Raw genomic sequence first — 25,160 nt, 5'->3', positions numbered from 1 at the left:
ACATTCTCAGGGGCGCCTGGGTGGCGCAGTCGGTTAAGCCTCCGACTTCAGCCAGGTCACGATCTCGCGGTCTGTGAGTTCGAGCCCCGCATCGGGCTCTGGGCTGATGGCTCAGAGCCTGGAGCCTGTTTCCGATTCTGTGTCTCCCTCTCTCTCTCTCTGCCCCTCCCCCGTTCATGCTCTGTCTCTCTCTGTCCCAAAAATAAATAAACGTTGAAAAAAAATTAAAAAAAAAAAAAAAAAAACCACACATTCTCAGTATGACTTCAGAAGCATTATCAAATTGTCTAAATGGCTTTACTGTTGTTGTCTCAACAACATCATTATCACCTTCAGTACTGTTTAATGACTTCCCTTGACACGAAGTTGAAGGAATACTAACACGTCAAAAGTAATTTCCCTATCTTTAACGAAAATTTTCCTCTAAACAAAACAATCCTTTTAAAAGCTTATTTTTCAACCTGGAATAATCTTCTTTAATGAAAAAGTAAAACTAATCATTAACATCAGTGGGATACCAGATGTCCAAAAAAAAAAAAAAAAAAGTTATTAGGTACAAAGTTCTAATACCAAGAACAACTCAAAATTTTAGGATAAATTTTCCTGACCAAATATTTCTAGCATCATTTGCTATAGTTATTTAAGTGCCAAGAAGACTGTGGTCATGTCCCCAGGTGACCTCACGCCTTAGGCCTTGGCAGCTTCTCAGAAAGGCCTGAATCTGTATCAACAAGAAAGAAGACAGATCTTTTACCCTTTCCACTCTACTCTCCACCAATGCGTAAGGGGCCCGACTGGCTTGCCAGTCGTCCAGGAGGCTGCACTACACGAGCAGTCCCTTACTACTAATAATCCTTTTTAAAAATCAAGTAATTTTAATAGGTTTCCACCTTTGTTGTAAAGCTAGTACTAATACATGTCTACTCTGAAAATGTAATAATACAAATATGTAAAAAATACAGGAAAGAAAAATACAGGACTCAGGCTTTTTCGTCATTTTTTCTTCTTCATTCTTTGGAGGCTAGAAGCTTAGATTCTTGAGGCTTTCCTTTACCTGGTGTTTTAGCCTGGCCAGGCCATACCCAAACAGAGAAGAGCTGAAGATGAAGGCAACCACACACAGGGTAACCTTTAAATCACCAACCTGAGAAGCCACTATCATTTTGTATTCACTTATTTTTGATAGTGACTAACAAACAGGAACCTTATTTGGATTCCTTTTCTGCTTTCCCTTCATGGCCTCAGTTCTGGTCTTAAAAGACACAGTGACTTTAAAGATCCTTTTGCAAAGTATATGGCACCTAATTTCCTAACCACAATAAAGAATAAATGAATTAATGAATGAATCCAGTTGTACCAAAATGCACCTTCAAAAATCCAGAGAGAGAGAGAGAGAGAGAGAACAGCATCGCTGCAATAAACACGTCTATTCCTACTTCCATCAGATCCAGCCCAGCTTCGCTAATGGTGAAGGGACAATCCTAGGCAAAGTTCACAGTTGACGTTCTATAGTCATCTTTACCTCCTCCATCTATCTTTAAGCCCTACCGTGCGCGCGAGCAACACTCAAACACAAAATGGAAAGCTATGAACATTAGGGCGATGGAGAGGATACGAAATTTGGGAGTTATAGTTCCAGGGTTCCAATCCTGGCTCCATCAATTCCTAAACTAAGATGAACCTGGGCATATCTAAAGTCTCTGATCTTTAGTTTTCTCACTCATAGAATGAGGAATATAGCGTACTGATTAACAAGATTATTCTGAGGATTAAAAATTTAAAATATCTGTAAGGCAGTTATACTCTTGTTCATAATTGGAGCTGAATAAAGGGAAAGTGTTTCCTCTTCAGATTCACGATGAGGTACAAGGCTGGCCTTCTTTCGACTTACAAGCATGGAGGGTGTTAACTTGCTCTGTTTTGCTTAGGAAAACAAAAACAAAAACAAAAAAACAGACGATGCTCTGCACATACACTCAATTTCACTTGTATAAAGAATATCCACTATCAACTTCATTAAAAAAAGAGGGTTCCACTTATACTGACTTGGTTTCTATGTCCCAAACTGAAGATACCAACTTCTTCCCATATTTAATTCTGAATCAGATGATTACATTTTATTAGTCAATTAAGATAAAATAATCGGAAATGTAGTAAATCTGAATAATGATAAAAAAAGAACACTTTGGCAGTATGAGCCCTAAATATTACTTGCATTTGTTCATCCTATTTGAGGATAAAGTTATCAGTTAAATAGCTTCACCTTTGTCTTGGCTCAGATTTAGAGGACTTTAATAATTCCCTTCTCTGATGCATATGCTAAGGTTTCCTTTACCTCACACACTCTAAAATATCAGTCATCCCCTTCAACCTAACGTCCAAACCTAAGTTTTCATTCCTTCTCTCACACCAATTTGGTGCCTTTCTTGCCAATCCAAAAAAATCCGGAAGACAAGAAAACTCCAGCAACCAGATGAAAAGCAACAAAAGTCCGTAATTATACACCCAAGATGCCGAAATTTATAAGATACTGCAACAGATGCTAAATATGAAGATCATTTTTGTTATAATTTAATTCCGCTAACCTGATCACTAGGTTATTTCTGTAGTGCCCACATGCTGAGTACAAACTTGCCAACTCAATTTTACTATTTTTTCTTAATCTAAATAGACACAGGGTCAAGGTGGAGAGCATTGGGAGCTCTTTTCCTTATAATCACTCCATGGTTCAATTCAGGGTTTGGTTAGCCTTCCTCTTTTCAAAATAGTTCTCTGGGGGTCACATGTTTATAAAACTGCATTTTCCACCAAAAGGAAAGGTATTTTTTGAAAAGCTAATGCACCACAGAAATACTTAGGGAACATCATGTAGCTCCCCCGCCTGAAATTATGGATTCTTTTATTTTATGACATCAGGGATTTAGCCAGATGATCTTTATTAAATATGCCACAGTTCACTTTGTTTCTCCCCTTCAGTAGGGGCAAATCCCCTATTTTTTATTTTGTACTTACAAATTAACCCAATAAAAGAAACCACCTCTAACCTGTATACTAATACATCATTTGCAAATCCATGTAATAGTTACCATTAACCACCCGCCAGAAAAACAATAACCTTACCTTTTTTCATTTCCGTATGACTTCTGTGCAACTTTTGCATGAAGAATAAGTACTGTTTGATCCCCTCGCTCCTTTAAGTAATTTCGCATAGCTTCCCTAAAATAAAATATAAATATTACTATTATAGGGGTGAGATTTAGAATATTACTATGCTGTATGATAAAAAGAATAATTAAAAGTATTTTTATTTTCTAAAAATGAAAACAAAAAAGCAAAACCAACCCAAGAATTAAATTTAAATATTATATAAATACTGTTCATCTTCAACTCTGTATTTTATTCTTTAAAAGAAGAAACTGTTGCCTTGGAATTTATGCTGTAACTCAAATCACAATTACAACTTCTATATGATGATTTTAGTTAGAATCATTATACACACTCCTGATTTACCTTTTAATTGTTTGTAAAATTAATGGTATGCAACACTTTTGTACTTAACAATCTAATTACCCACCACCACCAGCGCCACTCCCCCAGCTATTAGAATCAGTATCTTCCAATGAATACAAAGCCATAACTTTTTCACATTAGGTCATTATTACATGTTCTTAAAAAAACAGCCTTACATAAAGACTACGCAAGCTGTGAGCTCATGACCTGAGCCCAAGTCGGATGCCTGACTGACTGAGCCACCCAGGCGCCCCTAGAACTTGTAGCACTTAGAAAGTAAGTGGCTTGGGGCAAACATTCAACCTCACCCAGTCAGATAATAATGCAGACCTAACACAGAGCAGTTGTGGGTATTAAATGAGATAATCCAGATGGCAGCATTTGTGGTTACTGACTGAAAACCTGTTGGATGCAAGGCAGGGCAGCTAACACTGGGATCCAATAGCTTGAGAATTAATCCCTATCACTGAAGGGACTTCACCAGGGACTTCACTGAAGTCGAATGAAGACAAGACTTTGGAAAACAAATTGTAATAAAATACACGACTCAGAGGTATGAACAAAAGTACCACTAAAGGAATGTTTATGTAAAGTTAGGGGTGATAAAGAACTATAAACTCTTGAACAACGTGGGGGCTGGGTGCCAGCACCCTGCACAGTCACAAATCTGCATACAATTTTTGACTCCCCCCCCCACCAATAGCCGACTGTTGACCAGAAGCCTGATAACCATAATTGATTAACATATATTCTGTATGTCATATGTATTATACACTGTATTCTTCTAATACAGTAAGTTAAAGGAAATGTTAAGAAAAATCATATAAGGAAAATCCATTTACAGTACTAAACTGCATTTATCAAAAAAATCTGCATGCAGTTCAAATCCATGTTGTTGTTGAAGGGTTAACTGTACATGCTAGGAAAAATTTCTTAGAAGAGTTAAATTCCAAAGGAAGAGGGGTAGACACAGGAAGTGGAAGGAGGAAAGAACAGGGCATTCCAGAGTCTGGAGAAGTATGCACAAAGACAAAAAAGATCCGGCACATCTGGGTACACTGAGATTCAGGCTGAGGAATCAGGCAGACACAATAACAAAACAGCAGCTAATATTTCTTGATTACTACGTGCCAGGCCCCGAACCAATCTCTTTATATGCACTGTTTCATTTAATCCTCACAATTCAAAAAGGTAAAAGTATTGTTCCTACCACTTTGAATGTCTTGCCCAATGTGTTGCAGTTAATGGCAGCCAGGAACTGAAACAATTCTGAGTCTGAAGTGAGCCACTGAAGGGAATAAAGCTGATAAACCGGGTACAGTAAAACTGTGAGAGGCTTGTCAAACGCCTTGAAAATCTGACATTTGTAAATGTATATACAAAGTATGAAAGCCTAAGTTAATTCAAATATTATTCTATGCTAGATGATGATAAAAGCGGTAGCAAGTATTACAAATTTTTTAAGAGACCTGGATAAAAAATTTAAATGTAACAAAATAAAAAATAAAATCCATCTCTTAAAACACTGTGCTATAGAATCTGGATTTTCAATCTAGACAAAAGGCAATGGGAGATCTTAAGGGTTTTTTTAAACGTACAATTATTTTTCCGTTTCAGTTAATTTTTTGTGGTGGAATAGGGAAAGGATTAGAAAGTATTGAGACAAAACTTGAAAAAAGGTTGACATATTAAAAAAGAAGTAACAAGATAGTAGGAGGGGAGGTGGAAAAGACTTGATAATTTTTTAGATCTTTTGTTTTGGGAGAAGTAAGTGTATATTAACAGATTCTGCTTGACAAATGTGAATTCTGAAGCATCCCGGACCTCCAAGCTCTAAGTATTCAAAAGGCTGTTGGAAATACTCATCTGTAGTTCCGGTAAGGGGTCTGGGGGGCAAAAATAGGGTTTGCTGGTGTGTAGTTCACACACAAAACCACAGCAGTGAATGCAATCTTGGAAAGAAAGCATAGTGACAGGAGAGTCAAGAAGAAAATGTATAAAAGGAAATGGAGAAGAACCAGTAAGAGAGAGAACTAAGGCTGTGCATTAGATGCTATTGAAGGAGACAACCTTGAAGAGGTAACTATCAAAGGGTGAGATGCTGCAGAGGTCAAGGTCATTTTAATTTTAGCAAGAAGTCTAACAAATGCCAGGTAACAGAAAGGCTTATAAATTATTTGTAAAATGAGAAGCCACTGTAATGTCTAATGGGTAAGAAAGGAGCCATAAATATTGGCAACACCTTCAAAGGAATGGACAATAAAATGACCAAAGATCAGTATCAAAGGAATAGCTAATTGTGGAATCCATAAGTGATCGTGCCAAATCCTACTAGCATTTCAAGGGTGGGAATACAGAAAGCATAATCTCAAAACTGCTGGGTAATGGATAAGGGGTACAGTCTGGAAAGGATAACAATAAGGTTTCTGAGTGGTTGCTAAGTCAGATGCCTGATCATAGAATTCAGGGTACGTAAGAAACCAGGAACAAAGTCAGAAGGCCAGTCAGTATCTTGACAAAGCTAGCGGAGAAGTCCAGTTCTTAGCATTGAACTTGAAAAAGTGATATATACTTGAAAAGAAAAATTTTAAGTAGCAATTTTAAGTATACTTACTCCTAACACATTATATTTGCATTTATAGTGACAAGCTATACAATGACAAGCATTATATCATTAACCATTATATCACTATAATATCTCTATTGTATCAGTCAGCAGTTACTTCATATGTTTGTCAGATTCCACGTCTTATTTTTTGTCTTCCCAGACTACAAAGTCTCTGAGACATACTAGTAGGTATATTTTAGAAATGGGGGAGAGGTTAAATAACTTTCGCAAGATGATAAACACCCAGGATTCAAACTTAGGTAGTGCAACTCTCAAGGACAAAATTATACTATGAGATACTTTGCAATCTCTTTGCTGTGACACACACACACACACACAGGTCTGAATGTTAACTCTTGTCACCAAGCCTGAGTTTTCTCACCCATAAAACATATGTGTAGATACACGTTTAAAGTTAGCCCCACAAAAGGACATCTACGAAATGTCCGTAAACTCTTCCCATTATTATTGTTGTTGCTATTATTATTATTATTATTTTCTTAGAAAGGAGAGGGGCAGGAGGGCAAGGCATGGCACCACTTCCACTGGAGCTATAGAGCAAACTTGAAAAGGGCCTAGAGGTAAATGTTCAGGCGTATCACCTGACTTGGCACAACAGGTAAGCTGCACATTTACCCATCTTCCCATTCAGGATTTATTGAGAGCCTATTACATCCTGGGCACTGGTCATCATGCTAGTTGCCTATGTTGGAAGTAGCTGTGTACAATTATGATTATGACAAAAGATTTCAGATCTTAAGCTGTTTATGGTGATTGCAGATGACAGCTCCAGTTTTCATCCTTTCCCTTTCTTAAAACAGCAACTAGAACCTTAAGATAATCAATAATAGTTGCCTTATAACTAATTGGCCATATAGCTTCTTTCAAAAAGGAAAAAAAAAAACCTGTTTTCTTAATAGAACATCGAACACATTAAAAATTGTGTTCTCTGGTAATTAAAGCCTGATCATTTCCTCCAGCATCTTAAGTAGCCATAACCAACAATCAAAGATAACAATCAAAAATAATAAAGCCCACAGAATGCAGCCCATGTGCCTTTCATCCAGACAGAGTAGGGTTTCACCAACAGAATGGGGTTTCAATTTCAGTACTATTGACATCCTGGGCAAAATAATCCTTTGCTGTGAGGGACTATCCTGTGCACTGTAGGGTGTTCAGCAACACTTCTATCTACGTATTTGAAGCCCGTAGCACCCTTCCTCAAACTATGACAACCAACACCGTCTCTAGATAATGGTAAATGTGAAGGGAGTTGAAGGACAAAGTCACCTGGGTTGAAAACCACTGGGTTAGAGAAAAGCCAAAAGTATTCCAACAAGATGGCAAAATCATCCATTGTCTTTTTTAAAAGAATAAGGGAAATTTTAGCATTAGAAAGCATAATGTAGGTATCGTAAGAATCTTACTAGAATTACTACTTTGTATTAGTGAATTCTGAAAAAGAATGACAAAGTTAAATCCCAGTTTCTTGGAATAGTTACTATTCTAACAAGTCTGAAGTATATTCTTTGTTAATTTCATTTAACGATTCCTTAGAACGTAAAAATTATTTGATGGGGCATCTAGGTGGCTCAGTTGGTTAAGCATCAGACTCAGGATTTCCGCTCAGGTCATGATCTCATGGTTCCCCCTCCCAAATAGACAAAGGCCACCATATTGTAAGGATTGGGTCATCATCACTTCTGTATTCTATGAAGTTTATTTTGGAAATAAACCATTTCACTACTTCTTTAAGGCTTTACCCATGTAGAGAAAAATCGGAGACTTGAGGATTTTGAGAACATGTAACAGTAGGGAGTGCTGACATTCAAAGGTTAAGTCATCACCTCGGTTCTTACATATCTAGGCCTGGTTGATACAAACTTGGCTCCTCGAATCCCAAGGACCACGCAGACCCTTCCTATTCCAGCTCATTTTCTTCTTCCCCCAAAATGTCCTATAAACATGTGACTGGCCTAAGGTGAATATTAGTTGCAACCATTTTTATATGAATTATTTACCACTTATAAACTAACTACCTAATAACCATACAGAGCAAAGATCACACGTTACTCTTAATGTATATTCAACTTTATAGTTTTATTTTACTATAAATCTAAATTCATCTCATTTCTACTTAGTTTATATGGTGTTTGCTACCCATGGTTCTTATGATAAAGTAAAATCCATAATTAGGTTAAAACATGAATAATGTACTCTGTAATATAAAACACTTAGTAACATCTGAATACAAATAAAGAACCAAAAGAGACATTAATCTGACCTAAGTTAATAAAGAATGGAGGATTCTCTTGTCACAAATCGAAGAGGGTGGATCATAAATGGACATAGCAAACAGTAATTTTAGCTATAATCCAGGGTAGGTGACAATACATTGCTTTAAGAGTTTCTCAGCAGGCACTGGTAAAATGCTTCTCAAAACTGCATGCTATGGACAAGAAAGAAAAGAGATCCAAAAAGAAAAAATAGGGGCTCACTGAAAGGCAATGGAATCCCAAAATTAATATTGACAAATATATTGACAAAATATATATAACCTGTGAAGCAGACAACAGATACAGAGGTTAAATCTTAACTATCATCTTAGAATGTTACTACTTACTCTGGAGCAACCTCGAAAACAAACCAAGAAATAGCTTCAGATACTGAGTTTTTCTATAGGGTGACCAGGAGAGTAATGGAGGTTTGTACATGTATAATGAGAACAGAGGGGAGGCAGTGAGACCAACAGAGAATAGGGCTTCAGAAAAAATCCAAAACAAAACAACAGTGTTAGTCCAAGTGATAGAAAACAGGTTTTCAGAGTAAATAACATAAAATAGTTCCAACAATTACAATTACAGCAAGCCCAAAGGGGGGATGGGGGGGAGAAAGAACCTTACAAAAGAAATCCTGGTACTAAATTAATTCAAGCAAATGCATGAATTAGTGAGTACCAGTCCGCAGTGTCAGAAAGGGGAAGAAAGTTAAGAGTACATGCCTTTGAAGGTTACCCAGAACACAAATATATTCAAAATTCCAGTTCTAACCTGATTGTTGACAATAGGGCAAAGTCTCTTAGTACAATGGGGTATTAGGTTGAGTAATATCTATGTTTTCTAAAAGTATGTGTTACAGTGCTGTTGCCGGTCATAACTCCAGAGTTCAGACATACTCTCACATAAGGGATAGGCACACATTCCTGGAGATTGACACCTAATTGCATTGCAACTAATATTTTTACTGATGGCCCCAGGCTCTAAATGACAAAATGAGAAGCCTCCACAATAAAAGAACAACTGTTTCTATATATTAATATAAGGTCTGGGCATTCGGTTTTATTTTTGAATCCACAGTCTGCTATACCCATAAGCCACATTACAGGGACTATTTCAGGAGAGTAGGATGCCCTTGTAAGTTAGTACTCAATTGATTCTATTTGTATTTCTGAAAGAATGCAATTATTTAAAAGGAAAAAAAAAGTGAATCTATAATAACATTGAATAGTAAGTACATAGTGTTAACTATCCTTAATCAAAAATTTAAATTTTGAGGAGGTATAATTGTTTTGAACACTACCCAAAATATCATCCTCTAAATAAAAAGGCTTTTTTTTTTCAATATTTCTTAATTTGGAAGATGAGGGTACAGACAGAGTAGGGTAGGTTTAGAAGATTTATTTCTTAAGGGACCTTCTCTGAATTAAACTCCCTATTTCCCCATACCCCAATAAAAGAGATATAAAATTCCTTTAAAAAATATTTTTGATAGAATAAAAGACACTAAAGTTTTCCTAACAGAAACTCTTTAAAGGAAAAATGGAAAAATATGATTAAAAGGAACCAGAGGAAACCTAAATTTGCTATACTATCAAAAGGGAAAACTTCCTAATTTTTAATTTTGGGTTTAAAATTAAATTTTTATCATAGAATTGGTCACTGATTTTTACATTCCAATTTTCTGTTCTATACAAACTGTTTTGCTAAATTTGCTTTATATTAGCTTTGATAATAAAGAATAAAAATCTGTAAGCTTGCTATCTTTAAAAAAGATTTAAAAAGAAATAAACTTTAACTGAATTCTCCCCTTGAAGATATATTAATTCCTTTTAGGGTATTTTTAAAGGATAAAAGCAAATAAAATCTTTTACAACTTTATTTTTTTTTTAATGTTTATTTACTTTTGAGAGAGAGAGACAGAGTGTGAGTGGGGGAGGGGCAGCGAGCGAGAGAGACACAGAATGTGAAGCAGGCTCCAGGCTCCTAGCTGTCAGCACAGAGTCTGACGCAGGGCTTGAACTCACAGACCGTGAGATCGTGATCTGAGCCAAAGTCGGATGCTTGGATGCTTGACCGACTGAGCCACCCATATGCCCCTAGATTGAAACACAGTAAAATGTAAGTGTACAGTGGGTTGTTTTGGTATATGTATATACCATCACCACATTACAAGGATGGTCCTCATTCCCAAGTTTCTCTTCTGCCTCTAATCCCTCCTCCTGTCTCTCCCTGTCCCCAGGAAACCACTGATCTGCTTTGCCATTATAGATTCGCTTCCATTTTCTAGAATTTTGTGTAAATGAAATCATGCAGTATGTATCCATTTTTTTCTGACTTCTTTTGAAAACAGAGCATAATTATCATAGGATTTTATCTATGTTGTTGCATGTATCAACAGTTTATTCCTTTTATTGCTGAATAGAAATCCTCTGTAGAATATATCACAATTTGTTGATTCACTCACCTGTTGGTAGATGTTTGGGTTATGCCTGTTTGGCTATTATAACTGACACTACCACAAACACCTGTGATCAAGTCTTTGTATTCACATTATGTTTTAATTTCTCTTGATAAATATGTAAAAATGGAATGGCTGCACCATATGGTAGGAGTGTACTCAACTTTTTCAGAAAGTGCCAGATTATTTTCCTAAATTGTTGTATTACTTTACATACCACCAGAGTATAAGAGTATCAGTTCTTCCTACTAGATATCTCATTGTGGTCTTAATTTGCATTTCTTTAGTGGTTATTTGCCACAGTGTCTGGAGAAGTACCTGTCTAAATCATTTTCCTATTTAAAAAATGGGTTATTTCCTTATTATTGACTTTTTATTATTTTCATAATCTGGATACAAATGTTTTACTCATAATTTTGAAGAAGTAAAATGTATTCATTTCTTTCTTCCAGAGTTAGTGCTTTGGTGTTATATCTAGGAAATATGTGCCTAATCCAAGGTCACAAAGATATTCTCCTGTATTTTCTTCTAAAATATATATAATTTGAAGTTTTACATTTAGGTATATTTTAAGCTAATCTTTGCATATGGTTCTAGCCACGGATCATAGTTATTTTGTGTCTATGTATATAAATGACAGGGGCATATGGACATACAAATGTTCCAGAATCTTTAAAGACCCTTTAACTAAATTGCCTTTGCACCTTGAATGAAGAACATATACCTCAAAAACTTCCTCTGGCCACTATTCTGTTAGGGTGATTTACCTGGTTGTCTTTACACCAATACCATCCATGATTACTGAATGTAGCTTAAGGTTGTTTGCATTTCCATATAAATTTCACAGTTTGTCAACTGTTACAAAAAGTCCACTGGGATTTTGACAAGTATTAAGTTGAATCCATAGATCAATTTGGCAAGAAGTGACATCTTAACAATATTGAGTCTTCTGTCCCAAGAATATTTATTCAGGACTTCAAGCTCTCTCAACAATATTTTAAAGATTCAAGTGCACAGTGCTTTTACATCTCGTGTCAGATTTTCCCCTAAGAATTACATACTTTTGATGTGATTATATATAGTATTGTTTATTAAATTTCAATTTCCCACTGTTTACATAAAAAAACAATTCATTTTTATGTTGATCACGTATCCTACTATCTTGACAAAACTCACCTATTAGTTTTAGCAGCTTTTTAAGATTCCATAGGATTTTCCATATAGATGATCATGTCTGCAAATAAAGACAGTTTTACTTCTTTCTTTCCAATCTGGATGGCGTCCTTTTCTTTCCTGAACTGATTGTACTAACTAGAACTTCAAGTACAATGTTAAATGGAAGCGGTGAAAGCAGACAATCTTGCATTGTTCCTGATCTTGAGGGAAAACATTCAGTCTTTTCACAGTTAAGTATTGTGTTAAACACAGTTTTTTTGTAGGTACGCTTTTTTAGGAGGAAATACCCTTCTGTTCCTAGTTTGATGAAAATTATGATCAAGGATGAATGTCAAAAGCTTTTCTAAATCTCTTGAGGTGACCACATGATTTTCCTTTTTGTTCTGTTAATATAATGAATTACATTGATTTCCATTTGTGAGATAAAGCCACATTGTTGTTTTCATTTTGAAAATTTAAGACTTTTTGCATCTGTGTTTGTAAGGGATACTGGTCTATTGTTTTATTTTCTTGAAATGTCTTTGCCCTGCTTTTAAAACAGGGCAATGCTGTCCTCACAGAATGCACTGTGAAGTACATCCTACTCTCCAATTTTCTGGAAGAGTGTATATAGAACTGGTATAATTTACTTCTCATACGTCTGGAAGACCTCAAGAGTGAAATCATCTGAGCCTGTAGTTTTCTTTGTGGGAAGGTTTATAATTACAAATTCGATTTCTTTAGACATTAGGGCTATTCAGGTTATGTTTCTTCTTGAGTAAGCTTTGGTAGTTTGCTAATTTCAAGAAATGTGTGCATTTCTTCAAAAGTTGTTGAATTATTAACAGAAACTTATTTATAATATTTGCTTGTTATCCTTTATATATCAGTAGAATCTGTAGTGATGTCACCTTTCTTCATAGTAATTTGTACAGAATCTGATTTCTATCTGCTATGACTGTCCTGCTTGAAAGATTTCTTTAACATTTCTAGTAGTTCAGGCCTGAATATGATCAATTCTTTTCCATTTTTTTATGTCTAGAAAGGGGTCTTTATTTTGTCTTGCCCAGGGACAGAATCCCAGGTTGCTGCCTTTTTTCCCCCTTTGAGTACTTTAAAGCTCTTGTCTCATTGTCTTCTTAGGAAGATTTCTGATGAAAAGTCTCTCATCATCCTCATCTGTCTTCATTCCTTTGTACACATCTTTTTTCTCTGTTGCTTTTAACATTTTCTCTTTATCACCAACTTTAAGCAACTTGATTATAATATGCTCCAGTGTAGTTTTTGCGCTTGGGTTCACTGAGTTCTCAGAACTATGGTTTTACAATTTTCACCAAGTTAAGGAAAATTTCAGCCATTATCTCTTCATCTATTCTTTTAATCGTATCTCCCCCTTTGCTGACTCCAATTACTTGGATATTAGCCCACTTGAACATAAACCACAGCTCCCTTACAGATTGAGTTATTTTACCCCGAGAACTTTTTCTGTGTTCTTCATTTTGGATACTTTCTATTGTTATGTCTTCAAGTTCATTAGTCTCTTCTTCAGCAGTATGTACCTATAATTAATCCCATCAACTGTATTTCTTCATCTTAAATATTGTAATTTTCCTCTCTAGGAAACCTGATTTAGATACCTTTTAAAATCTTCCATGTCTTCTGTTTAACTTGTTCAATCTCTTCTCTAGCTCAGGGATCTGCAATTACAATCATAAACCAAATCTGATGCACCCCTCTTTGTGACAGAAAATTGTACTCCAGCATACAGACATGCCCATTTGTTTACACATCGTCTGTGGCTATTTTTTTACAAAAGAGCTGAGTAGTTACAACAGAGGATACATGGGCCACAAAAACTAAAATGTTTACCACCTGATCCTTTAACGAAAAAAAATCTCAAACTCCTGGTCTTAGCACACTGAACACATAGAAGACAAATACAATAACTGCTTTAATGTCTTTGTCTAATTCCATCAGATGTTGTCACTGCTGGGTTGGTTTTAATTGACTGAATTTTTCCCTCATTATGGATCATATTTTCCTGCTTTTTTGTATGACTGGTATATTTTAATTATATGTTAAGGCACAATAAATCTGACTTCTGAGTATTTGATACTTTTCTATTCCTGTAAATATTCTTGACCTTTGTCTTGGTATATACTTAAGTTACTTGGAAAGAATTTGATCCTTTCAATCTTGTTTTTGAGTTTTTTAACAAAACTTTTACCTAACAGTAAAATCAGCAGCATTTGGTGTTGGCCAAATTTTGCACCATTGTTGAAGGAAAATCCTGCTGTGCAGTACTGTAGTAGATGCATCATGAATTATATTTTTCCACTTTAGCTAGTGGGAACAGGCAAGTTTGTAGTATGAGCTTCAGGATGTTTTTCCCCTCTAAATGTTTAGCTTGATTTTTATCCCCCAGCCTTGGGTAGTTTCCTCACACTTGTGTGTTGATCGATACTCAGCTGAAGATAAGAAGGGACCTTCTGCAGATCTCCGGAACTACATAGCTCTTTCCTCTCCAGCTCTCTGCCTGGGAACTCTAGCCACCGTGGACCCCCGGATTCCCAGCTCCATCTCCTTGGTTCCAGGTGCTTCCTAGGCTCCACACCTGGATTCCTTCTCCCTACATCATGTCCTAGAAACTCTCTAGGTACTAAGTTGGGGCAACTGTGGAGCTCACCTCACGGGTCTCCTGTCTCTCAAGGCTCACTGTCCTTTCTTGCCTGCCATCTAGTATCTTGAAAAACATTGTTTTAATATATTTTGTCCAGGTTTTTTCAGTTGTTTCAGTTTGGAGTAATTCCAGTCCCTGTTACTCCATTTTGGCCAAAAGCAGAAGGCTTAAAAGCTTACAAAAATTTTCCAAACAGGGAAAACTGCTTAAAGAGTAAACGGAAAATCATGATAAAGTAAACAGGGCCTAATTATATTATTGTATATATTTAAGGAAAGGAAAATTTCCTTATGATATTTATTACCATCACAGTGACTGCTATTTTTACAGAGGTATCCCCATTAAAAGCAAGTGATTTATTCACCAAAATATATTCTATGCTTAGGAGTCATTCCAATCTATTACTACTGGTAATAAAATAAAATAATCTATTAAACTATAAATTTCAAAATGTCCATAAATGTGAATTAAATAATTCTGCTTCAAATTTCTTCCTGATATATACAAACAAGTAATTGTATATAATGTCTTTAGAGAAAAAAAAAAAAAAAAAAAAACCTTTCTAATTTAAGTAATTTCAGACTTCTAGGAAAGTGGCCAAAGTAGGCAAAGAACTGTACTAGTCCCCTTTCCTCCAGACTCCCCAAATATCAGTATTTTACCATATTTGCATATTATGTTTTTAAACAATTTAAGAGCTCATTGTAGATATACAGCCCCTGAACCCAAATACTTCAGTGTTCATTTCCCCAAAACAAAGACATGCCCATATACAAGCATAATGCAATTATCACTGATACAATACTTGTATATACAGATTTTATTCAAATGTTGCCAACTGTCCCACAAATGTCCTTTATTTGGAGTATGGAAGGCAGTGTTGAGAAACTAATGCCCTTGGACCAAATCAGAACAGCCACCAATTTTTCTAAATTAATTTGAGCTCAAATACAGACATTCCATTCATTTATACATTGATATCTATGGCTGATTTGGGGATGTAAGAAGAGATGAGAAGTCACAACAGCCTCAGTGTGGCTAAGTCTAATATGTTTATTATCTGGCCCATTATAGAAAAGTTTGCTAACTCCAGCTTTAAAACAAAAGAAAATTTTTTTCCCGGTCCAGAATCTAGGTGAATTTAGTTGTCATGATTTTTTTGGTCTCCACTAGTCTGCTATTCCTCAGTCTTTGTTTTTCGTCGTCTTGATAAGTCTGAAGAGTAAATGTTGTTTACTTTATAGAATGTTCCTCGTTTGTGTCTGTTTCCTCATGCTTAGACGTAGCTTGTGCATTTTTGGCAGGAACATCACAAAAGTGACATGATATCATCCTCCTGAGGATGCACATGATGTTTATTTGTCCACTACTAGTGATGTTAAATTTCAATCACTTCATTAAGGTGATATCTGCCAAGTTTCTTCACTGTCATGCTCCTTTTGTTCCCTTTATAATTAATACATACTTTGTGAGGATACATTTAGAGACTAAGTAAATGTTTGTTTCTCATCAAACTTTAAACCGATAGTTTTTCTGCCTGAAACAATTATTACTGTAGTGGTTGCCAAAGTGTGATTTCCTAGTTCCATCATTCCTTCTACATTTATTAGATGGAATTCTGCTATAAGAAAAATTCCTAGCCTCCACTACAGAGTCATTTCTTTAACTCAGTGTAGACTTTTAAACTATATTTTATTCTGTGGGTTCTATTACTATCATTATTTATTTTGAAGATTAAAGTGCTCATGATTTGTCTAAGGAGAACCTATTTAAACTGGCTCCCTTTCTGTGTCCTTGTAGCATGTCTCCATCATTCTTTGAGTACAACATTTTTTTAATAATAACAATAATGTGGAAATAACCCAAATGGCCATCAATGTGAAATATTAAAGAAGGAGCAGTGTGAAGGCAATAAAAGACTACGGAGATATGAAAGAGAACAAGGTAGAAGATGTACAGTTAGGTGGAGTTAAAAGGTCCAGAACGATGGTAGAGTATGATGCCAGACTTAAGAAAAGAAAAAGAAAAAATGACAACGATATGCTTATACATGCATATAATTTTCTTGAAAGATACTAACAATGCAGGATTAGCATTAACTCTAGGGCTGTAACTGTGCAACAGGTATCTTTTTTATTTACAAATGCTGATTGAAAAAATTTTAAATCATTTAAGACTAATCCTTTCAAATTTAACATTTGTAATTAAAATGTATATTGTAAAATTAATTCGCATAATTAGAACACAATGTAGTATTTATAGTCTCCTTAAAATGGTTAAAATCTTATATTTCTCTAAATTTTTTTAAAGCATTTATCTTTCAAGTTTCACTTATAATCAATAAATTATGATTAGCTAAATGCAGCTAGATTGGCCAGATATCGGAAGCTATCTTTACATTGTTGCCTTTGTTATGTTCACTATATCATACTCAAGATTACTTCTTAAAAGGTTTCATTTTCCCCTTTGAACTATACCCGATTAGCCTGGTTTTGGGGGGAGGACGTAGGGAAGGATGGGAAGAAGCTTATGATCTAGATACCAGTATCTGAATCATTTCAAGAGCACCTAATATCATTTTTAAGATGACAGGATCTGGTATTTTCATTTAATGTTTGGGTGAAAGACTAATATAATGCTTACCTAGTGAGTCGTTTAGGTGGAGGCCGCTCACCAAATTTTCTGGAAAAAATAAGAAAAATAAATAAATATATATAGGCTGTTATTCCACAGGAAGCTTTTTAGGCACCATGAAATCTCCTTTGCGACGTATACTTCAACTCTACTAAGAACAGCACAAAGGGACGTCCTTTAGCAACCATCCTTACCCAGAAATAACAAAATACATACTTTAAAAATGGTTTCTAAACAAAAACAACACACCCTAAGTACGCCTTACATACCCACTCTGAGCATGTAGCACAATGATCAGAGGAGTGTGACCAATACCTCCTAGAGACACCTTGCAAAAAACCCCCACAACTAACCAAAGACACCCAGTCTCACACAATCTGCAGCACTCAGAAAAATCCTCACAGCCCAAGAGGTGGTATAGAGCTTACCAGTGTCTGTCATGTGCCAGGCACTTTGCTATACATATTTTATACATTACTCTTTTTAATTAATATAAAACAATTCTGTAAAGCACATATTGGCCCATTTAAAAAATGCAGAAAGCAACTTGCCCACTAAGTAAGTTAAGTGGCAAGGCAGAGTTGAAATTTAAACCCAGCTGCTGATAAATAATACCAAAGTTTGTATGGAACCACAAAAGACCAAGAATAGCCAAAGTTATCTTGAAAAAGGAGAACAAAGCTAAGGGTCTCACAATTCCAAATTTCAAGATATACTACACAAAGCTGTAGTAATCAAAACAGTATGGTACTGGCACAAAAACAGACACATAAATCAATGGAACAGAAAACCTTGAAATAAACCCGTGTTTATATGGTCAATTAATCTATGACAAAGAAAACAAGAATATTCAATGGAGAAAAGCGTCTCTTCAGTAAGTGGTGCTGGGAAAGCTGGGCTAGTACATGCAAAAGAACGAAACTACACTACTTTTTAACAATATATACAAAAATAAACTCAAAATGGATTAAAGACATAAATGGGAAACCTGAAGGCATAAAAATCCTAAAAGAGAAGTAGGTAGTAATGTCTCTGACAGTGGCCACAGCAATATTTTTCTAGGTAGGTCTCCTAAGGCAAGGGAAACACAAAAGCAAAAATAAACTATTATGACCACATCAAAATAAAATGCTTTTGCACAGTGAAAGAAACCATCAACAAAACAAAAAGGCAACTTACTGAATGGGTGAAAATATTTGCAAATGATATATCTAATAAGGACTTAATATCTAAAATACATAAAGAACTTCTACAACTCAACACCCAAAATAATCTGATTAAAAATGGGCAGAGGACCTGAATATTTTTCCAGACATACAAATGGCCAACAGACACATGAGAAGATGCTCAACATCACTAATCATTAGGGAAATGCAAATCAAAGCCACGAGACAGCACCTTAACACCTGTAAGAATGGCTAAAATAAACAACACAAAAGATAACAAGTGTTGGCAAGGATATGGAGAAAAAGGAACCCTGCGCACTGCTGGTAGGAATGTAAATTGGTACAGTCACTGTGGAAAACAGTACAGAGGTTCCTCAAAAATTAAAAACAGAAATACCTTATGACCCAGTAATTCCACTACTGAGTACTTAACCAAAGAAAATGAAAACACGATTTCAAAATGATATATGTACCCTTTTGTTTATTGCAGCATTATTTACAAGAGCCAAGATATCAAAGCAACCTAAGGACCATTGATAGACAAATGGATAAGGAAAATATGGTGTACACACACACACACACACACACACACACACACACACACACACACAGAATATCATGAAGACATTAAAAAAAGGGGGGGGAGATCTTGCCATTTGAGAAAACATGGATGAACCTAGAGGGTATTACACTATGTGAAGTAAGTCAGATTGAGAAAGACAAATACCCCATGATTTCATTCATATGTGAAGTTAAAAAAATAAAAAATCAGGGGCGCCTGGGTGGCTCAGTCGGTTGAGCGGCCGACTTCAGCTCAGGTCACGATCTCGCAGTCCGTGAGTTCGAGCCCAGCATCAGGCTCTGTGCTGACAGCTCGGAGCCTGGAGCGTGTTTCGGATTCTGTGTCTCCCTCTCTCTGACCCTCCCCCGTTCATGCTCTGTCTCTCTCTGTCTCAAAAATAAATAAACGTTAAAAAAAAAATTAAAAAAAATAATAAAAAAAAATAAAAAAATAAAAAATCAGAATCCGACTTATAAATATAGGGAATAAATTGATGGCTGCCAGAGGGAAGGGAGTGGGCGGTGGGCAAAATGGGTGAGGGGGAGCAGGAGACACAGGCTTTCAGTTATAGAATGAGTAAGTCACAGGAATAAAAGGCACAGCATAGGGAATATAGTCAACGACACTGTAATAGTGTTGTATGGTGTCAGAATGTAACTACACTTACGGTGAGCACAGCAGACACAGAGAAAAGTTGAATCACTATGCTATACAGGAAACTAATGTAACACTGTGTCAATTATATGCAAACAAAATTAAAAAAAAAAAAAACCTAGATGTTGACTACTCAAGAAGCTTATAGTACATGGCCCTTCAGAAAGAAATAGGCTAAGTGGACAAACAAAAGCATTTCAACTGGTTATAAGAGGGCAAGGAGAAAAGCCTGAGCAAGGGTCAAGAAAGCACAATTTAGGCTGCAATTATAATACAGCATGGAGGTTAAGAAAAACTCTCTAGAGTAAAATTAGCTGAGTTCAAATCCATGATTTAGTGTTTTCCTATTGTGTAACTTTGAAGTTACCTGACTCTCCAGACCTTAGTTTCCTCACATGGGAAGAGGGCACCGTGACTACATTTACCTCAAAGAGGTGTTGAAGGGATTAAATATGTTAATATTTAGAAACACATAAAATAGTGCCTGGTATGCAGTAAGTGCTCAACAAATGTTAGTCATTATTACTACACTTTTGTTATAAATTGGCAAGCCAAAATTATGAAATAAGGAACTAAGCGTGATGTTAATAAGAATAAATAAGTATAGAGGAAGAAGAAACTAACTTCTACGTGATGACCTATTTCCACTGCGAGGTTCTCTAAGAGATGGTGGAAGCACACTTGAAAATGGACCAATAGAATTGTGTTTTCAAGCAGATTGAAGTTACAAACAGGCTAAGTGACTTGCTCATAATCAGTTACAGGTTGCAAAGCCTAATTTGACTTAAGAGTTCTCTACTGTACTTAATGTCCCACAAAATTATTAACTTTGATGATAAAAGCCTTAGCATCTGATGTAGTACATTTTGTTGTGTAATTTAATGCTATATGACATTGTTTATGAACTCAGGATTTATAAACAATGGGTATCTGTGACTACATTTTTGTTAACCCTGAAATACTGAAATAGTATTCTAACTCAAACAGTACAAAAATATGAGTAAACAATCTAAGTTTCTGTTGGAAGAATTACTTATTAATTCTTTGATTTTACCCTGCAGGATATTCAATTTTAAAAACCAAGAAACAAAACACAATGTTTTACCAGCAACATCAGCAGGGCCACTGAAGACCACAGGTTCTAAACCACTGAACTACTGAAAAACAAAAAACAACAACAACAAACACTCACTGAACTACTGGCTAATCTGTAAATTTCAGTTCTGGAATTAAAGCTGAAAATCTACTCCTGAATCTTTTTCCAAACGGAAGACTTTTTTGAATTTTTCAAACTGATTACACATACCATTAAACTGCCTTACTATGTTAGATATAGTTTACAAAAACCAAGAAGTTTAAGACAGCCTTTAAAATATTTCTTTGCATATACTGTGTATGTAAGAAAGAGCACAGTTGCACTTTATAAAGACAAGCAAAGTGAGGTGGTTAAAATGGTGAAAATTTTACAGAGACACAGCTAACGAAATAAATAAAACTTTCCAATGGAGATCATGACATGGTACCCTTCATACTAGTATTCCATACTAATATTCCAACCATCAGGCACCTTTTTGGTTCTGACATAGCTTTATTACAGGACAAGTAAGAGATCCACTGTACTCACAATTGAAACATAAATTTTGTTTCTCGGTGCTCTGAAATGCTTACAAAATTAGATTAACAACTAAGTGTTAATTAAAATATCTGTCTCTATTCCTTTTTGGAAATACCCCTTGGATGCAATCAACAATTACACAACATTCTCATGCAGAATCCCTCCTGCCCCTACAGAAAACATGAGCAAGAGAACTCAGCAAGTTTGCATGTTGAGCTTGGAACAGCACTTCAAAATTTAGCAACATTCTATCTAGGCGCCATCCTAAGGTGAGGAATCTGTTAATAAAATTAAATTGCTTCTTCAGTAGATAATAAAGCACCTCCATTAACTGTTGTGAGCGATCCCAGTCCTTTCTTTAATGCATACACCATCACACTATCTCATTAAAACTAATGGTTACTGTATTTACTGCAATAGGGGAAGAATAAGAAAATGGGTTTTTTAAGAAAAGTCATGAAAGCATTTACTAGGTTCACAATGAAGTATTCTGAAGCTTGCAGCTGAACTAAATCCTAATTATTTAATAAAATTTATAGGTCTACATATTTTAAAATGTCAAGTTACGGGGCGCCTGGGTGGCGCAGTCGGTTGCGCGTCCGACTTCAGCCAGGTCACGATCTCGCGGTCCGTGAGTTCGAGCCCCGCGTCGGGCTCTGGGCTGATGGCTCAGAGCCTGGAGCCTGCTTCCGATTCTGTGTCTCCCTCTCTCTCTGCCCCTCCCCCGTTCATGCTCTCTGTCTCAAAAATAAATAAACATTAAAAAAAAAATTTTAAAAAAAAAAAAATAATAAAAAAAAAAAAAAAAATAAAAAAAATAAAATGTCAAGTTACATAATAAGGTGCATTATGAATCCTGTAATTTTCACTACTAATCTGATATACAATATATACAACTTCAAGAATTATCTACTGCAAAAAAGAAGGTCCATTTTTAAACAGGAATGACTCAAAAAATTCATGATGTAATATTTATATCATGCAATCAAAATATTCACCTTTCAGCAGAAATGACTACAGTCCATTATCAATTTCTCATAGACTGATTATAATTTAAAGATTAAACTCTATCTCTCACTCTTATAATAGGGAATGGTAAGACAGGCATAAATTTTTATCTTTATTTGCAATCTATTTTAAAAACAAGGTGTCAAAAATAAAAACAAGGTGTCTATTCACATGATCTGCGTTAACAACTGAACCAGAAATAAGTTGGACCAACCAAGTTTAGACCACTCTCATGTAAAATGCTTTTCATAATAGGTGTATGGTGTATTTAACAATAAAAAATAATCTAAATCCCTAAGTACTCTAAGGATGCTTCTAATTTTATAAAATACGGAATTAATTCTTCATTGTGACAAAGAATCACTGCTATCCAACTATCTTTTTGATAGTATAGATTATCGATATCTCATCGGCAAGAAGTTTCTCAAATTATATGCATGCTGTATTATATAAAATGTAGTTCTGACTAAATGTAATAATATATAATAATCTGCTTATATATCTAAGGGGAAAAGTTATGATTCTGGCTTTTTTTAAATGTTTATTTATTTTTGAGACAGAGACAGAGAGAGGCAGAGAGAGAGGGAAACACAGAGCCTGATGCAGGGCTCGAACCCATGAACCATGAGATCATGACTTGATCTTAACACATTGCTACAAAAAGTCCCCAAAACCTGATGTTATCTAGAGTAACAATATTAGAACATCAGTTTTAAAAACAGATGTGGCTGGAAAAGCAAGCTCAAGTCTTTGGGAAACTCTTGTGCCCCTGGGTTGTGGAACTAAAAGCAACTGCCTCTATTTTACTGTATTTCACAAATTTTCTGCTTTAACAGAAATGAGAATAAAATAAAGGCAAGAAACACTGGTGTAGTATTTGCAGGAAATAAGTAGAAAAGAAAGCATGAACAATCCAAACTCTTAAACTAAATTTTATACCAAATTTGCTGTAAACAGCATATTAATTTTATACAGTTGGAAAGTATTGGGATTCCCATGATTTAAGACAGTGAAATAAACTAGCACTTGATTGAGGAAAAATTAGTAATGTTGACTCATATCCTCAAGAATGCACACCTGGCCATGCCACCAGAAGGAAACAAATAGGTAATACACATTATTATTCTATTTTATGATAATGTATAATATGAAAAGAAAGCAAAATATACTAGGAAGCTGTTTGATAATTTACTCACAAAAAAATATAAGAGGCTAATTAGAAAAGGCTACATATAACATTCTGTCCTTGTCTCCAGATTCATTCATTCACCTAGTAGAAATCAAGTATAGATATATGGAATACATCAGTGAACAAATCTATGTCTTTATGGAACATATATGCTATTAGGACACATGGACAGTGAAATATATGCAAAGATGTTCTTCTATGTAATTACCAAAAGTAAAATTTTAGAAACTACATATTGTACCTATTGGATAGAACTGGAGATTAATATTTAACCACTTGAAAATTTTTAAAAATAAATATGTAATTTATCTCTACTGTAAAAAGCTCATCCATTCTCTGTCCGTGGCAGAAAACAGCCTATTAAGTCACACAACTTTGAGCAAAACATGTCTGCCTTTGTTCTACTTTAATTTCTAGTTTTGAACTTGCTCTTCCCTCAAAAATCACATTTGGTAACAATACTGCTCACAACCTGTTGAGGTGCAACCAGTGGTCCTTGGCACCACGTGCCCTCCTGGCCATCACATGTATTAAATGTGTTTCTATGAGAACAAATATCCTACGGGGTAGATTTCAAAGACAAGCCATGCTTGCAGCTGGCCCCATCAGGTGGAGAAACGTGCTTCCCCCAATTCCCTGTACTGGTAGAACATCTAAAAGCATGGTTTCTTTAATTTTGATTCTACCTTTTCTTTACAATAAAAGAAAAATATCAAAGTCATCTTTGTAACAATGTGGCAGCAGTTTGTGAAAAGCAACAGGAAAACCGGAAAGACATAACTGAAGGGTGACTGAGACCATCATCTCCAGCTATTCTCAGTATCTGCCTTCTTAGATATTTCCAATATTATTACTGGGATAAGGGGGTGCCTTTCCAAAATCCATTACCTGGGGAAGGGCTTTCCCAGGTTAAATCTGCAAGAGCCATAAGCCTTACTATCCAGATGGCATAACTGAGTTGCGAGAACACTGGCATCCATTAACACTGCAGATGAGATCTTATATGAAAAGTATGCATCTTAAAATCTATGGCTTCTAGAAGAGGGGGCAACTGGACACTGGGCAAACTATGCTAATTTCATGTATCAAAAGACTGAATGGGACAAACTGACAATGCTTCCTAATATAATGTATTAAGTAGAGTACATTATCACTTCTGTGATGTTACTGCCAAAAAAATGTAGAAACTAAAGATGAACACAAGAAAATTTAAACCTGAAGCATGGATTAGTCAACAAAATAACCGAGCTATACTTTAATTACTTAAAAAATTTTTTTTCAATATTTATTTTTGAGAGACAAAGAGTGTGAGCGGGGGGAGGGGCAGAGAGAGGAGGACACAGAATCCGAGGCAGGTTCCAGGCTCTGAGCTGTTGGCACACAGCCAGACATGGGGCTCAAACTCATGAACCGTGAGATCATGACCTGAGCCAAAGTCAGATGCTTAACCGACTGAGCCACCCAGGTGCCCAGTATCTGAACTATACTCTTAAAAGCATCGAGGTTACCATTAAAAAAAAAAGAAAAAAAAAATTTAAAAAAAAATTGGGGGCGCCTGGGTGGCTCAGTCGGTTAAGTGCCCGACTTCAGCTCAGGTCATGATCTCGAGGTTTGTGAGTTCGAGCCCCGCGTCGGGCTCTGT

General features: G+C 35.7%; 1 protein-coding gene across 8 annotated transcripts in view; it reads right to left on the bottom strand.

The window, feature by feature from the left end:
* Nucleotides 1–25,160, bottom strand: part of RBPJ (recombination signal binding protein for immunoglobulin kappa J region) — a 101,960-nt gene that overhangs the window by 24,162 nt on the left and 52,638 nt on the right. For 5 of the 8 annotated variants that reach the window (XM_047091653.1, XM_047091652.1, XM_047091646.1 and 2 more), the window contains 2 exons: nucleotides 17,334–17,372; nucleotides 3,121–3,216 (listed from right to left, as the gene is read on the bottom strand). In XM_047091653.1, the coding sequence (XP_046947609.1) occupies nucleotides 3,121–3,216; nucleotides 17,334–17,372 (135 nt within the window). Of the gene's footprint in view, nucleotides 1–3,120; nucleotides 3,217–12,031; nucleotides 12,090–13,647; nucleotides 13,708–17,333; nucleotides 17,373–25,160 lie in introns of those variants that run through there. The other 3 variants (XM_047091650.1, XM_047091648.1, XM_047091651.1) reach the window with 3 other exon arrangements.

This window comes from Lynx rufus, unplaced genomic scaffold, assembly GCF_022079265.1.
Source record: "Lynx rufus isolate CCGP_SWC_20201006 ecotype Redwood Valley unplaced genomic scaffold, mLynRuf1.p SCAF_3, whole genome shotgun sequence".
In the NCBI taxonomy this organism is placed as follows: domain Eukaryota; kingdom Metazoa; phylum Chordata; class Mammalia; order Carnivora; family Felidae; genus Lynx; species Lynx rufus.
Note: the sequence above shows the minus strand (reverse complement) of the source record. Positions and strands in the feature narration are given on the sequence as shown.